Source organism: Dinoponera quadriceps, unplaced genomic scaffold (assembly GCF_001313825.1).
Source record: "Dinoponera quadriceps isolate SergipeBrazil2010 unplaced genomic scaffold, ASM131382v1 scaffold3579, whole genome shotgun sequence".
NCBI lineage: Eukaryota > Metazoa > Arthropoda > Insecta > Hymenoptera > Formicidae > Dinoponera > Dinoponera quadriceps.
In genome coordinates, this window is record NW_014557637.1 from 60,177 (window position 1) to 76,260 (window position 16,084).

Below are 16,084 nucleotides of genomic sequence, written 5' to 3' on the forward strand. Positions count from 1 at the left end.
ATGCATGTCTAATAATGAATGTTAACGCGCACTTGCATTCGTGCACTAGTAGGCGGCATGCCTGGAGTTTGAACTTGAAACGGTCTGACAGCAGAATGACGTGTGAAGGAGCGCTGGTTTCGAATTATCGCTCGTCCGTTGTATGAAGAAACCGATGATCAATCGGAAACACCGTCACTTGGATGGGAAATTCCAACGCCAAAAGGAACTATCATAGTCATCAGAAATATGCTAGTCAGGTGTTTATCTCTTATTTGAACCAAATTCCTAACCTCTAATGAAATATTTATAACATTATACAAGACTCTGTCGCATAACTTTATTGCAACCAAGTGTATATTAGAAACCTTGTATAAAAAAGCTATATCAATAAAAAATGGAAAAGATATTATTGTGAATCTTACATTTACAGTATAGCCTTAGTGATTTACTTGGTGGAAGTTGCGTCACAACAACACAGACCTCAAACGAAGGAGGAAGATCCTGGTCTCGTGCTTCCCATAAAAGGTAACTCAAGCAATGTTTAATATATTACAAAATACTTCAATATTAACTTTTTAATATTAGATCTTGAGATTATAAATATGTTTATTATTTTTAGCTGGACCGCAGGCACTGTACAGGATACTCATGGATCTTCCAAAACAGTATGGCCAGTACCACGTTTCCAATCAATGTTTCTGCCAGAATTCCCAATCAAGGAGATACCTTTGAAGACAGGATATATTTTCCTAAATGTAATAGCTAGAGGTGCCTATGGCAAGGTTTATAAAGTACAGAAACAGGACAACGGTCAAGTCTTTGCACTGAAAGTTATCAGCAAAGCAATGATTGTTGCTGAAAATGCTGTTATACAAGCTAAACAAGAGGTATATTTAACAGGCAGATTGAAAATAATAATACTTTTATCAGTATACTGTTGATTGGATAAAATACATAAGAGATCTGACATTTCAATGCTTAGGTTGCGATCCAGAGAATGGTTGGGCATCATCCTTTCATAGTAAATTCTACTCACAGATGGCAAGGCAGAAAAACACTGTACATATGTATGTATTTATTATCATAGCATTAACAGTTTTTTTAAGCATGTGACTTGAGTAAACGTTATTCCAGTGACCGACTATATTCCTGGTGGAGAATTATATTCACTAGTCGAGGAGTATGGATGCTTACCTGAAAATGTAGTTAGGATATATGTAGCTGAGGTTGCCTTAGCTATAGGTAAGGATTTCAATAATTTCAATAATTTTTTACCAGTAATATAAAATCTGGCATATCAAGTTATACATGCATTATATTCAGATTTTCTACACAATGCTGGAATAACACATAGAGATATAAAGGCAACAAACATCCTACTGGATAAGGATGGCCATGCTGTAATTATTGATTTTGGCTTTGCCAAATGGTTGCAACACACAGAAAGGACTAATACACTTTGCGGAACGCCTGAGTACATGGGTAAGCACGTTTAATACACATGGCTTATTTTTAATTTAATAAAAATGCAATTATATTGCACATATATTACTATACTCAGCTTGAAGAAGGAATTAAGTAGAAGTGCAAAACAAAATAAAATGCACGCCTATATCATTTGGCAACATTTATATTAAGCTTATGATATGTTCATTTTTCAGCGCCAGAAATATTAAGGAAGGAGTATTATGGACAGGAAGTCGACTGGTGGTCGCTCGGTGTCTTAGTCTGCTTCTTGCTCACGAATCAAGTATGTGGTAGATAGTAAGTTATATATTCTAGTGCAATTCTCGATTTCGTCGTCGATACTTCTTTTCAAGTGTACGACTGGCGGTATCAATGTACTAGGAGCGAGCAACATCACAAGACTCCGTGGCGCAACGGTAGCGCGTCTGACTCCAGATCAGAAGGTTGCGTGTTCAAATCACGTCGGGGTCAAATTCATCTTTTTTTTTTTACTTATTTCATTGTCATGCACAGAAACGATATAATAATGATCAATTAACTTAACAACAATCGTTCTTTGTCACATTTATTATATTTAAACTCTTATTCTTCGAAACGATGTATTCGAGTCTTGATGACCGAATTTTTGTGGCATTCAAATATATCAGGAAATAGAGAGCTGTTTTATTTAAAATTTTAGTATACAAAAATGCAATAATTATTGCATCAGTACGAAAAATTTACGAGTAAACAAAAAAATAACGCCCCCGGGTGGGCTCGAACCACCAACCTTTCGGTTAACAGCCGAACGCGCTAGCCGATTGCGCCACGGAGGCACTGAGAACCTCTTTCCTTCAAATGCACCTACTGTTGCGATCATCTAGCCGTTCTATCCTAGCAGAACAGTCTCCGTAAACATCGATTAAAGTCGACTATGATCAGCTGGACGATTAGAATTGATTAAACAGCTGAAACTACGCGATATCCGCAGATCGAGGATTCAGACTTCGAAGAAGAGAAAAACTCAAGGCAGAGGAACTCGAGAAATCAGATCGTCTGTTCTACTTTCGGTTTTACCTCGCTCGGCAGATTTGTAATTTAACAATTTCAGCCTTGCGATGTAAGAATTTTAAATTTGTAATCTAGCAATTTTAGCCAAGTTTAACGGCCAGAACTCGCCCCGGATTCAGTGTCGAGAATTTCCAGAAGCTCAGGGATGGTCGCAATGGGATGGTCGTATCTAACGTTAAACTTTAACGCGACGAGAATGCGGCTCGGTACAATAAAGCGAGACAATCCCGTGTGCTGCGGCGCGTTGCGACACACTCTCCTTCTCTCTTGCGCGCCTTGACATTTTGCCGGGTCCACTCACCTTATGAATCTCGTGCCGTTGTTTTTACTCTTACTCGGCGCATCGTCGCGCGATAGAGCTGCTCGCACGCCCTTTGATGAATCGATGCATCGCGGCGTGTCAGCCAGAGAAATGTCGGCGGACCGCACGCGGATGTTACATTCGCGAGCAATTGCGTTGCATTCGCGACCGCTACGAGTCTTGTGCAAGTGCATTCTCTGCGGATAACTAATTCGTTGCGGGAACGGAGGGCTGTATGCGAGAATGGAGGGCTGCGCACATCGCGCGGATTAATCTCCAGGCTATCCTCTGATGAATGATCCCTTGACGGATAATCCTCCGACTTCCCTCAAGTCTACCGTACCCTTTATACGGCCGTTGCGCCGTGAGAATCCAAGCGATTATGAATTTGACGAACATTTTACTTGATTTCTCAAAATTTCTGTCTCTTCTCTTATCTCCGCTCTCTATTTATATATCGCTGCGCTCTATTTATATCGCTCTGTTTTTACATCGCCACGTTTGCTGCTATTTTCATATTGCTATTTTTACGTTGCCGCCGCAATCGGTGGTTGCACCTATATATCGAAGCAAAAAATCACGATAAACCCGTCATGATAATGAGATAACGACTTGGCGCGTTTTCGATTTTATGATAAAAACATTTTGTACTTGTATTAAAGTCGGTCCTTGTTAAAATGTTTGTATTAAATTTTTAACACACCCGTGTGTTAATTTAGCATATATTGTTCATGTTATCCGAATATATTTTATGTTGAGTCGATATTCAATATGCGTAATCGTTAAAATAACACATTTCATACTTTAGTGTCGGCTAACATGTTGAGGATTAATTTTCTGTTAATTTCTGACGTGTGTCATTTGTGTTATTTTTCAACATATTCACTTTGTGTTAAATTAACGCAAAAATTGCGTAAACCGTTTGAGGCATGTGAAGTGTGTTAAATTCAACAGAAAATTTTATACCGTGTCCACTCGCGGGGAAAACGATCGCGCGTTCAGGGCGTCCGACGAGAATCGCAAAGTTGTTACCTCCGTCGGGATCCCCGAGGAGGCCGAGACTCGTGAGACACATCTCGCCGGGTCTTATTGCGTGCGTAAGCGATCCGTGGGCGCGATATGAAAGGGTTAAAGGGTCGTGCCGGAGGATTACCATCTAGTCCGCTGGCGGTGCGCGCGCTCGTTGTGCCTTGTTATTTCGTGTTAGGTGAGTGCGAAGATGTTTATCAGCTGGCGGAAGCCCTCGATTATCATATCTGATACAGTGGTGGACACATACATACGGCATGGACTGCCGTTGGGAACATAAGTGCTGCTCTTCGTGACTCACTCGTTAACTTATTACCGCGCCACCCGACAGCCAGTCGTCGTCATTTCTGCAACGCTAAAAGTGCGGCGTTCTGATTGAAAAATCACGCGACCGCCGCTGCAATGCGCCTTATCGCATCGCAATGCAACGTAACGCAGGCTGCGAGGCACGAACTCGCGAGACCTCATCAGCGCTCGCGTGTAAAACACGACATCCTCGCGAAATGTCCGCGTTACGTGCACGGTTAGATTCGCAATTAACATTTGGCTCTCTCGTGGAACCTCTTCTTTCTCCGTACGCTCACCGGACGGGATCGCGCTTCAGCAAACTCGAAACTTTCAACCCGAGCAACATGGACGTTTCGACTTCGACATGAGAAACGATTAACGCTGCGAATTATCCGCGGCCCGTAAGGCGCGGTTGACATTTAAACGAATCGAAGCACACTCCCGCTCGCGTCCGTTCGTGTACATACTGAGCGGACGCATAGTAATTATCGCCGTATGGTCAGTCCCAAGAAGGTTGCGGCACTTTCTTTTTGACGAGTTTCGCAACGCATCTCGTGTCCAGTAAGAAAACGTATCTCCTGAGAATTACGCCAAAAAATGATCTTGCAATTATAGCGAAAATGATCGACACACGAGGAATTAGCCAAGATAAATAAATGATTAGCGAACATAAATTGTACGTACGTGAAGAAAATAAATTCTCCTATTGGGCACGAAATGCGTTCCGGAATTTGCCAAGAAACAGTGTTGCAAACTTTCTTGTGATCGACTATACTCTATAGTTTTAAATTTTCGGAAAGAAACTCGTTTTCCCAAATTTTTTCGCGAATTTATTCGGTTTCTGTCTCAAGAACAGAAAAATTCACACGTGCTTGGTTAAAATCTACCACTTTACTTTCTTCCACAAAGAAGATAAGAAACAAAAAAAATTCGCGAAGAAATGGAAAAAAACGGGGTTTTTTTTCCGAAACTTCGAAACTGTACGTGTGAAGTTTGAATTATTCGATCCCTTTTCTTCGATTTCGCCGGTCGCGTGATTTATGGATAGGCGGTCGGCACGAGAAGTAAATTCGCTACCGGGGTCTCACAGTAATAATAATAATTATTATTATAACGATGATGAGATAGCAATAATACAAATAATAATATTAATAATAATAGTGGTACTGGTACTAAATCGTAATAATAATAATAATAATAATAATAATAATAATAATAATGACACATGTATCTCTAAAGAAGACAGAGTCGAGCTACTTACTAGTTTATCGGGATGGGCGTAGTAGTGCGTCAGTTTAAGATGAGACGTAGGGGGGTCCGGAGGATAGGTAGATGGATTGGAGCTGGGTTAGGGATAGATGGATAGGTGAGAGATACCGATGCTCGGGGGGACGGGGTTCGTCCCTGCGGACAGATCGCGGTGTCCACGGGGACGAACGGGAATGCCGCTCGGAGCGGGTCGAGCTGCATCCCGCCGGGGTGGCCACCACGTGTTCCCGTCGCGTCAGAGGACGTCGCGAACGAGTCTCGAGGGCGCGTCTCAAGGTTGCGAAACATCGTCCTCGTCTTTCGTACGCTCGGTCCTCCGGCGTTCGGCAACACGCGCTCACCCCGGGATCCCCGAGGATCTGCGCTTACCGGAGATCGTAGTGCGCCTAATGAAGTGTGTGATCGGACAACCCTACCACAAAGAGAAAAAAAAGATCGATCGTGTCGATGGGGTCGCTCGTTCGCGCTTCTCTCATTCACACTTGAGATACTTTCACACTTGTTCTTTTTTTTCTTCATCGCCGCGCGCTCTCCTGTTCTCTCGGGCATCCCGACATTCTCACATTCTCTCTTTCCTCTCGCGCACACACTCTCTCTCTCTCTCTCTCTCTCGTACGCGCTCTTCCTCTCCCTCTCTTTCTCTCTCGCTCCTGTCGTTTCGCGACGAACTCGTGCACGTGTTCCCGGTGGTAGCTGGAGTGCCGATGCCTGAGCTCGTCCCGATCTTAAGAGGAGCAGTCCTCTTCTTCGCGATGTTGGTGGTGTTGTTGCTGCTGCTGCTGTTGCTGCCGCTTGAGGTTACTCATGTCGATCCACCTGGGCGCCGGGGAGATTTACTGCTCGGGCTTCGGCAGCAACTCCGCCTTGGTCTGCTCGATCGCCTTGGTGTCCTTTTCTTCGGCGGACTTCTCCTCTTCGCTGGACTCCTTGCTGTCTTCGGACTTGTTCTCCTCGGAGGAGTTGGAGCGCTCCTTCATGTCTTTGGCAGCCTCCGGCTGCTGCTGGCCGGCCAATGGTTCCTCAGCCTTCGTGTCGGCCTTCGCCGCCGTCGTGTTCCGCTTGACCTGGCTAGCTGGCTCCTGCTGAGCTGGCTGTGCAGGCTCCTCCGCGGCTTCCTCCGCCGTTTGGATGGGCGTCTCGGCGCTCTTCGCCACCTTCTCGGGCTCGGCTACCGTCTCGGCGGCTATCTTCTCCTCGGCCTTGACCTTCTCCTCGACCTTGACGGCCGGCTGCTCGGCTGCAGCGGTCTCCAGCTTCTCGTTCTTCTCGCTCTTCTCGGCCGGCTTCGGCTCCTCCGCCGGGCTGCTGGCCACTTCCGCGGGAGTCTGCTCAGCTTCGGCCGGCGCGGACTTTTCCTGCGGTTGGCTCGCTTCTTGTGCGGCGGGGGTGGCTGGCGCGGGCGCGGAAACAGGCGCTGCGGTTTCCTCGGCGTCGCGGGTCACGCGCTCCGGCTTGTCCTCGATCTTAGCGTGAGCGGGGGAGTGACCCTCGGCCTCCTTCGGTTGCTCGGCGGACTGCTCGACGTGCTTCTCTTCGGCGACGGTGGCCGCGACCGCCGGCACCTCCGCTTCCTCTTTCTTCGGGGCCGGCTGCGGCTCCTCCAGCTTCTTTTCTTCCTTCGCGTCCTCTTTGACGATCTCGGTGACGGGCGCGGGGGCGTCGGTCTTCTCGATAGCGATCGCCGATTTCTCAATTGCCTCCGCTGGCTCCGCGCTCTTGCCCTCGGCAGCTTCCTCCTGGAGCACTTCCTCGTAAGTCACTTGGGTAACGTCCTGGAAAACGGCCGTTTTTAAGTTAAATAAAATAAAGTTAGTGAGATTTGTTGTTTATTATTTGCGCTCTCTTCGTTCATTTCGCTTTAAACTAGACAAATACAAATCTTAGAATTGAATTAAAAATACTCAAACAATATCTATGTCGGAAAAACGTCTCAAAGCCGTCCTTTAGACGTCTTATTATCTAAAAGACATCTTTACGACGTTTTAATGTTATCTGAGTTAAACCGATACTCTCTAATAGCACAGCATTTTGTTGCACTCTCCAAAATTAGTTCCATTAACAGCTTCAATATTTCGAATCTTCGAGTAAAGTTTGAAGTTTCGAATTTGATTTCGAATATTCGAAGCTTCATCGTATCGAATTATACCGAAGTTTCGGAGCTTCGAACGGTATTATCCCTAATGCTGCCATAAGCTCTCGTCGAAGAAAAGAAAGCGGAAATTCAAAAAACAAAAAACTCACCACTTTCTTCTCGGTCGGAGCCTCGGCAGGCTGCTCCTGCGGCGCGGGCTGCACCGATTCCTGGGCCTCGGAAGCCGCTTGTTTCAGGGACTCCTCCTCCTTTTTCTCGAGCTCGGCAGCCAACACCTTGGGTTCCTCCTTCTCCTCGAGGGGCTCCTCGGAGGACTTGGGCTGCGCAGCATCTTCGGCCACCGCTTTCGGCTGTGCCGGTTGCTGCGACTCTTCCTTCTTCGGCTCGGCCGACTGGGTCTCCTCGGAGGACTCACTGCTCCTCAGCGTGGGTGCGTCGACCGCGGCGGGCTGCTCAGCTGGTGCCGCCTGCAGTGGTGCCGGCGCCGCTTCCGCGGGCGCGCTGCTTTGCGCTGCGGCTATTTCCGCCTTCAGAGTCTCCGCCTCCTTCTCATCGAGAGGAACCAGCGGGGACGACTCGTGGCCTTCGTGGTCAGCCAACGGCATGGCGGCGACCAGCCCCAACAAGCACACCATCGTTACCACGCTGAACTTCATCATCGTGATGTATCTGCAAGATCAGATGGGATTTTAGGTGTTGGCATCGCGATAAATCACGTCGCCTTGTCAATGAAATTGAACGGTCGGTTTTGTAAAAAATATCGGCCAGTGTTTACGCGAGGACTCGAAACGTCCAGCCGAGGTATGATAATCGTCTTTGTCGTCGTCCTCGTGAGGGATTCTCGAGTCTGTCTTAACGATTTCAACAAAGTTCTGTAGCTACGTCGGAGAGAGATATTGAGATGCGCAATCTTCCAGTTAGAAGAACGGAGGTCTTGAATGGCCGAGACGCGCGCATGAATGGACGCGATCGTGGATCGCGGATAGGTGTCGCGAGACGAAAGGACGACGGCTATGATCGTTAATGGGCGACGAAGAGCGCGGAATCGGGCCGGGCGGGAGGAACGGGAGGTCGCGCTGCTGGGTGGATGTTAACATCGGGGCTGCTGCAAGAGAATCGGCAGGAAGGAGAGGGACGGGTGACATTGAACCGAATGCACCGAATAAGGCGAACGTTATGGAACTAATGACAGGATGCGTGCCCCTCGCGCTCGTTACGCGCGCGTTTCATTCCTCTATGCGCGATACGTGAAAGAAATACACCGTGGAGGATCGTCGTGAAAAATGCCGACGGTATACTGAAAATATTTAGTATAAAAACAAAATAATAAGGATATCTAGAGAGAATAAAAAATATTTATTCATTATAATGTGAGGGTACTAATAAAATATTTACTTAAATCTAAATATTCTTTCATTTAAATATATACACAGAATAAGAGCAAAATTGTATGTCTATAAAAAAAAAACTGTATGGAAGAAGATGCCGTTGGATCAATAAAGTTTCCAAATAAAATTTCCAACAGCAACGTAAAGTTGGAGTAAACCTTCTTATTCAATGGCAAATATCATAAAAACTGCTATGTTATGTATTGTTTCAATAATTAAAGTATTAGTTTCAATCATATCACTATTGAATCAAGAAGATTTACTCCAATTGCGCGTACTGTTGAAAATTCTATTGATTCAACGGCATCTCTTTTCCCGTATACGGTTCTGAAAATATGCATATTTGCTCACTTGGAAAACTTTTTGAAATGTTTCCCTCAGTGTATTAGGTAAATACATGATCAATAACCTCGAATAAATATTTGTTTAGTTTTTAGATATTTTTTCTCTCAGTGTAGATTCTCACTCGTTTGTCCCGAAGATCCGCCGGCAAGAAGATCGATAGTTTTCCAGTTACGCGTGATTACATTAGCTCGTCGTTAATTACACTTCAGGGACCGTTCTGTTCTTTTTGCAAAACTTCCAGTGGACTATGATAAGTATCGGGTGACAAATTTTGTAGCGATGTTGAGTATATGTACCGGAAACAGATCGACTCTCCGAGATATAGGTCGCAGTTCTACATAATATTTATACTCCGTAAAGCGCATGAATAAGAAATGTACACGGTGTGACGTAAGTGTTCCGCCTCGCGACCTTACCTGTGCGTCGCAGAACGCGTCGCCCGCCACGCCGCGCGAATGAAACACCGGACTGTTTTGCGCGTAGGCGCGCATAAAATCAGAGACAAACGACGCGGTATTTACGCGTTATCGGCTCAACGCGCTCGATCGGCGATCATTAGCGCCCGAGTTAAGCGTAATCACCGCGACGGAGAAGCAATTTGTTCCGACGCGCTCTACTATGCGACTATTATCGACTAATCAGTTTTTTTCTTATCAACCAACTCAATGGAAAGTCGTCGCCAGAGGTCACGTTCTAATCTCACCTTCGCGTTCAATTACAGATCGCGAAGCGATATCTCGCCAAGGGTTTTCGGCGAAGCGCCAATGAAGAATTCTCGTCGTGAACGGATTTAATTAAATTCGCAAAATATAATTTTGTTCTCCTTTTTTTTTCTAGTAGTAGAGAATACCCCATTAATGCTTTCTCATTCTCTACGTGGAAAAAAAAATTAGCGTTCACGGCTAAAAGCTAGCTGTCCGTGTGATAGAACTGAAATTTAATTATCAGACCTAGTTTTTGGCTGTGCTAATTCTTATGACTATAATTGTATACGGGAAAAAAAGAATTAGCTTCCACAAAAACGAGATCGGGCAACTAAATTTCAGTTATATTATATGGACAGCTAGTATGCAACTATGGGAGCTAATTCTTTCTTCTCTGCACGTATAAAAACATTGAAAATTTCCGATTAAAGTGCGTTATTTTTGTAGTATTCGTGCATCTTGACTGCTGCTTTGGAGGATCGTTGTCGATTTATCAAATTATCAACAGTCATGATGCGCAAATAATGATCCTGATTGGAAACTCTCGCTGTCACTATGCCTTGGGAAGGGGACAGCATTAATGGAGTCCTCTGTACTTACATAAACGTCCACAATTACAAAATCTCTGCTTATGTAAGACATCTAAACTACTATACGAAAGGAATATTTCTCGTGTATAAATAAACAAATAAATGAATAAGTAAGATTTCGGTAGCCTTCGGCCGCGGGAATTTCCGCTTCCCTTCACAGTAGAACGGAGGGGCTGACGACGCAGCGTCGGTCGGCTGTTGTACGGCTCGTGGAAAATGTGCGGCCGCGGCAAACCGGAATGCGTCGCAGGGCGGTCGAGAGAGGCGAGAAGGATGGCGAGAGAGAAGTGGCGACGAAGACGGGAACAACGAGGCGTAAGCCGGGACAGTGAACGGGCGGGAGACGGCAAAACGGTCCAGTTTTTTACGGCGCGAGTTCGCGTTTGGCAATGCAATTGCAGCCGGCGGTTGCAACGGTCGTTCTTGCGAAGCCGGCCGCCCGCGTTCCTTCTCTCGCCGCGATATCACCGATATCGGTCGGTCGAAGGCACCTTGTGTCGCGATCGAGAAAGTGAATCGAGCTCGCCGACTCACTTTCGACCCTGCTTATTATACAATACAAATTGCAACGCGCGCTCGCTCGCTCACGTCAGCGCGAGTTAACTACCGACAACAACAGGCTACTGGCGTTAACGCGCGCAGAAATGCCTTTCCGACTGCGATTTCGCACAAGGCCGGCTCTCGTGCGAACCGTCAACCGAGCCGGCGACGGAGGAATCGTGAAATTTCGCGTATCCTCTCGACTCGCCGGCTGAAATTCAATTGTCCAAATATTTTCGCGAAATCACGCGCGGATGTAATTGCACCGGATACACGCAGCGTCGTCGCAACGGGCTTAATTGCCAGTTAATTCCAAGTACCATACGCGTCGATTTATTATCCGCGCATCACGGACGTTTCGTTAATTATTTCCTATATACGCCGTTACGTGAGAACGTACTCGTCGATGCGTGTTTGCGTCGTTGCCGGTGATGCCGATGTCACGCCGATTTCGCGTTCGACGTAACGACCTTCCGTTCTGCGCAATCCTCGAAGAGATCGGGAGAGTGGAGAGACGGGGAGAAGAAGAAGAAGTAATAACGACGACGGGAACGTTAGAATCGAAACGTGAAATCCGCGGAGGAAGAGCTAAAGCTGCTAATCGCGACGCGAATGCCGACACAAAGGCGACACAGGTCGATAGACGCAGGAAATGCCTGTGAAAGATGATGGAGGCCGATTACCTCATCAAGATCATCAGAGATGTAATAATGGTACCACAAAGAAGTCGCGCGCACCATCAAGCGCTTCAACGTCAATGATTATAGCCTTCTGCTCTCTCTATCTCTCTTTCTCTTTTTTTTCTCGCTCCACGAGGCTGTCGATTGCGGCGCGTTGAAAGAGCGACGTTCCGAATCGAAGCCGCGAGGCTCCTCCGATCGAAACTGCCTCGGTCCGAGCGAACTCGCGAAGTTTCGCTCGTGTGGGACGAAATCGCGAGATCCGCTCGCGTCCGACCTGAGCGCGCCATGATCCACTTCGACGTCGCGACGTGGAGGACGAGCACAGGGGGCGGCGGGGGACTAATCGAGGCTCGTGGATTGCGAAAAGAAAGCTGCAGGAAGACGTGAGACATCGTCGTCGTTCGGCGACCTCGCCGCGCAGGTACTCCGCAGATTGACAGATTAAGCCGGCTAATTAGGGGTCGGCGAAGCGCGCGAGGGGGGGGGGGGCGCGAAATTGTGTAAAAGCGCGCGCGGTTGATACTTGAGAAATCTACAAATTATATATACCGGCGACGACGAGAGGACGACGACGATGATGACGACGTGAGGCGAGGCGAATTGCAGTTTGCACGCGAACGACGAAACGCGTTTTCTTTCCTGAGAAGCGTGAAACACCGAGCCGCCCGTGAATTAGTCGTCCTTCATTAACATAGAATAGGCGAGGAGCCCGTTTCGTACACGTCATAACCAGACAGACAGACAGACACGCGTTTGCATTCGTACGAATTAATAACTCGTGCAGTCGACGTGCAAGCGACGCGGCTGCAACGTGGGAGAGAGTCGTTTCTCATTCTCTCTCATAACGCGCGCTGGATCTCTGAGATCGCGTTCCCTCGTACGAAAACGAACCGGTGCGAATTGGAAGCGCGATTACGATTACGACAGCTCAGCTGTCGGCGAGCCGATCGTTTGATAGCGACGGAGCCGAAGCGTTTATCATCCGTTTCGAAAATCCCGCCGCGCCCCGGCTAATTGAACGAATGCCAACGGACGGCGAACAATGGCATTATCGCGCTCCACTTTCAAAACTGTCTCTTTGCCGCGCGGCGAGACTCTCGGGTATCGAGTCCTACGCGTATTGCGAAAGAAGTCCGCGGCTAGCCCCGCGCGAGTCTCGATAAAAGTCTCCCGCACACAGGCGCAAGTCGAGCGATCGTTTCGAGTCAACCGACCGCGTCTGTCGACCGCACTTGTCACTCCGACTCGAGACTTCGGCTGGACTGTCGCCCGGTGGCTCCGTCACCTGCGATCTTACCTGTACCTCCGGGTCTCGACTGTCGCGGCAGAAGCGTGAAAACGGTTGGCGGAGACGCGAGGAAAGCGACCGGAGCGCGAACGACACGGCGTATCTCGGTGAAATTCTGCCGGAATTTGTCGTCTTTGATCGCTAATTGAGACGATGAAGTGCGTCGGAAGATTCCGTCAGACAATCGAGTACGCGGTCGACCATCGGGCGTGGACGATTCGGGTCCGATTTTCTCTCTCTCTCTTTCGCGATGTCAACGTCCGATCGTTTATGAGATACAGATGACGTTCGACGAAGAAACTCCGGTCCCGCCGACAGACAGGTATCTCGACAGAGGCGGCGGGTCTCGGCTAAATCCGTGGACTCGGCAGATTCGTCGTTGCGCAACCGTCGAGAGATCGCAACGACGCGATCCCCCCCCGAGCCCCGGGTCTCAGGATGGAGTTTCTTCGCTCGAGGGAGGGTTGCTCACGAATATTCTGCGTAAAAAAGGTACTCACGTTTTGCTCTCTCCTCCGTAATCGGGAAACTCTTGCCAGACGAGTCGGCGTCGGGCACGGCGGTCTCTTCCTTGGCTCCTTTTGCTCCTCTTTTTCTCTGTCAAATCGGCTCTCTCACCGTTCGCGCGAACTGTCGATCGGCGCGATTGATCGGAGTGCGAAGAACGAATAAAAGTGGACTCGTGGAGTGACGCGGGGGGCTTCCCTCTCTTTTCTCGCTCTCTCTCTTTTTCTGTGTCTTTCTCTTTTTTCACGCGCGTGCGATTACGCTCGTTTGCGAAGGACCGTTGGCGATCGGGATGAAGGTTGGGTCGTGTGTCGAGATGGAATCGCCGGGGCCCCGCTTATATACCCATTTACCCACCCGTGCTGGCGGTCAGGATCGTGCAAGGGGGCCCCGACCCTCCTCGCCTGAGCCACCGGGAGGGGCCCCTCTTTTAGTCTTCTCTTCGCCGCCCTTCTTGGACTCTACCTACCTTATCCTCCCTCCTTGTTCTCCATCTCCTCCTCTCTCTTTCTCTTCCTCCTACACCGCTCCCTGTTCTTGCCGCCTCTCTTTCTCTCTCACGCTTGCTCGCTCGCTCGCTCGCTTCTGCCTCGCGGCTCGCTCGCCGATGCCTTCGCTCTTTTCCGCTCCGGCCCACGCCGTCTACGCCCGGTGTTTGCGCCTCGTGATCCCGATGAGATTTTCGATGTCGGGTTCACGGATTCGCGCGGCGTGGCTCGTGTTGCTGACCCACTGCTCGTCGCGCCTTGGGCGAGCTTGAGCCTTTTGTCCGTCGTAATCGCGCATCAAGTGCTCTGCGGCGAACGGACGATCGTGAGGAGGATCGCGAGGTTGCTCTCCGTGGAAAGCGATGGAAAACTCGAAAGGCGAGTTGGATTCCTGCAGATGCGTTGATCGTAGAACCGGAGAATCATTGCATTAACTCCTTTCAGAGTTTTGAACGATCGGTACTACTCATTGTGTGGTACCTCGGCTGCTCGTTGTTGAGGACGGACGCACCTGCTCAGCCGGCGTACCTGCATGACGTGTCGCGTGCGTTTGTGTTTTAAAAGCATTCATTTGGGACCATTCAAATATGTCGAGCGGAAGTGCAATGGCAGGGCTGATCAGGCTGTAACAGAGGCCGAGCGACCTTGATTACATTTAAAAAGAGATCAATCGACCGTTAATTTTTTTTCCCCTCTCTCTTTCTCTCTTTTTCTCGAGCTCTCTCGACGGGCAATTGGCCCGTCGAGAAGGAAGCTAACTGCAAAAACGCTCTATTCTTCAGTGAATAGAACAACAACAAAAGAACGAGGGACTGCCTCGATAAAAAAATAATTACACAGCCGAGAGATCCTCAACGGGCACGTTATGCTCTATCGCATCCTGAAGAATCTTGTTAGTTTTGCGGTTTGGCGTGAATTCGTTGGTTCGGATAATACTTTCTCAGAGCAATCTCCTGGGTACACTCGGGAGACGTCTATTAAGCGATCAAACTGTTGGTTCTTCCGCCTCTCGAACGACCTTTCCTCTTCACTTGAGGACAGATCTTCGCGTCATCTAAAATTCACATCGTCCGTACTTACGTGTCTTTCTCTCATTCGTCACGGAGGCGCTTCCTTCAATGAGCGTAAACGAATCGTCTCGCGCGTGTCCAACATACCTAAACGCCCGAAAGTGCGCAAACAATGTCTATTTCGTTCTTTATTCCCAAGTGGCCGGATCCTCCTCGTGACTCTCGCGTTATCCGCGAGTGGCGACGAATTTTTGCCGGAGATCTATTGGGATTCCTATCGTTGCTGGGATGCTAAAGAGGAGCATTTTACGCAACACGAATGTATCACGGACTCGATAAATCGCGTGTGTGCGACCACCAGGTTAAATTGTTCCATCTTCTTGGTCGCAGTGACTCATCGAGCGCTCCTCGATGAGTAGTCGCACACGCGTGCTATACACGCGCCGGTGCGTGTATGCATGGCCACTATTATGTAAACCGTCGGTTTACATATCGTTTCGTTCTGTACGCGTCGATACGGCGGTGACTCCCCCATTGAAAATCGCTCATCCGCCAGAATGTCGATACACAGCCGAATAATAACTATCGGAGCCGCGGTGCACCCGTACGGAGTTCCCGCCCAAGGTCGGCGTTAATCAAGGAGTTGTCAAACTAGTTTTAATTGAGTCTCGCGCGTCTTGTCGGTCAAAGTTAAATTCACCCGACTCTCGTCGAGTTTCAATGGGCTTTAACTTGAGTAATATTCGCGTGGGTAGCTAATGTGAACTACCCGTAATATATGTTTTGTAAGTCACGAGTAATATCAAAAGATGAAGGAAACTCGACGAGTCCGATCGAAATGTGATGCTCTTCCGATAGCCTTTCCCCCGTTTCTGTAAAAATATCTTTTTCTATCGTTTGAAGTGTGCCACCCGTTACACTCGCGCTTGGTTTTCGCGGCCGACACGCCCGTGGGTAATTAACTATCTTCACAATCTCGATCTCGCGATGATCTGGCTTATCCACGCCGAGATCGATGACCTCACCTTGCTCACTCGCTCGTTCGTTCGCTCGCTCGCTGAAT

At 48.2% G+C, this 16,084-nt stretch overlaps 2 protein-coding genes and 2 non-coding genes across 8 annotated transcripts in view; 2 read left to right on the forward strand and 2 right to left on the reverse strand.

Annotated features, from left to right (window-relative positions):
* Positions 1-16,084, forward strand: part of LOC106749321 (serine/threonine-protein kinase S6KL) — a 66,227-nt gene that overhangs the window by 887 nt on the left and 49,256 nt on the right. For 2 of the 5 annotated variants that reach the window (XM_014628655.1, XM_014628654.1), the window contains exons 2-8: positions 53-239; positions 413-507; positions 602-869; positions 965-1,049; positions 1,117-1,224; positions 1,306-1,464; positions 1,644-1,732. In XM_014628655.1, the coding sequence (XP_014484141.1) occupies positions 183-239; positions 413-507; positions 602-869; positions 965-1,049; positions 1,117-1,224; positions 1,306-1,464; positions 1,644-1,732 (861 nt within the window). In that variant the 5' untranslated portion in view covers positions 53-182. Of the gene's footprint in view, positions 1-49; positions 240-412; positions 508-601; positions 870-964; positions 1,050-1,116; positions 1,225-1,305; positions 1,465-1,643; positions 1,747-16,084 lie in introns of all 5 variants that reach the window. The other 3 variants (XM_014628653.1, XM_014628657.1, XM_014628656.1) reach the window with 3 other exon arrangements.
* Positions 1,849-1,920, forward strand: Trnaw-cca. Its single transcript has one exon. It is a non-coding gene; the product is annotated as a tRNA-Trp (tRNA).
* On the reverse strand, positions 2,191-2,264 carry Trnan-guu. Its single transcript has one exon. It is a non-coding gene; the product is annotated as a tRNA-Asn (tRNA).
* LOC106749320 (fibrous sheath CABYR-binding protein-like) lies at positions 5,892-13,844 on the reverse strand. Its single transcript, XM_014628652.1, has 3 exons — positions 13,517-13,844; positions 7,628-8,147; positions 5,892-7,158 (listed from the first exon to the last, which is right to left on the reverse strand). Exons 2-3 carry the CDS (start codon positions 8,135-8,137, stop codon positions 6,220-6,222), a joined length of 1,449 nt encoding a protein of 482 aa, XP_014484138.1. The 5' UTR covers positions 8,138-8,147; positions 13,517-13,844; the 3' UTR covers positions 5,892-6,219.

What these genes read in the sequence shown, in the direction of transcription:
- LOC106749320 (XM_014628652.1), bottom strand. Translation starts at nt 8,137, where the DNA reads ATGATGAAGTTCAGCGTGGTAACGATGGTGTGCTTGTTGGGGCTGGTC. An exon ending in CTCCGACCGAGAAGAAAGTG is followed by an intron (nt 7,159 to 7,627) that starts GTGAGTTTTTTG and finishes GCCGTTTTCCAG; the next exon opens with GACGTTACCCAAGTGACTTA.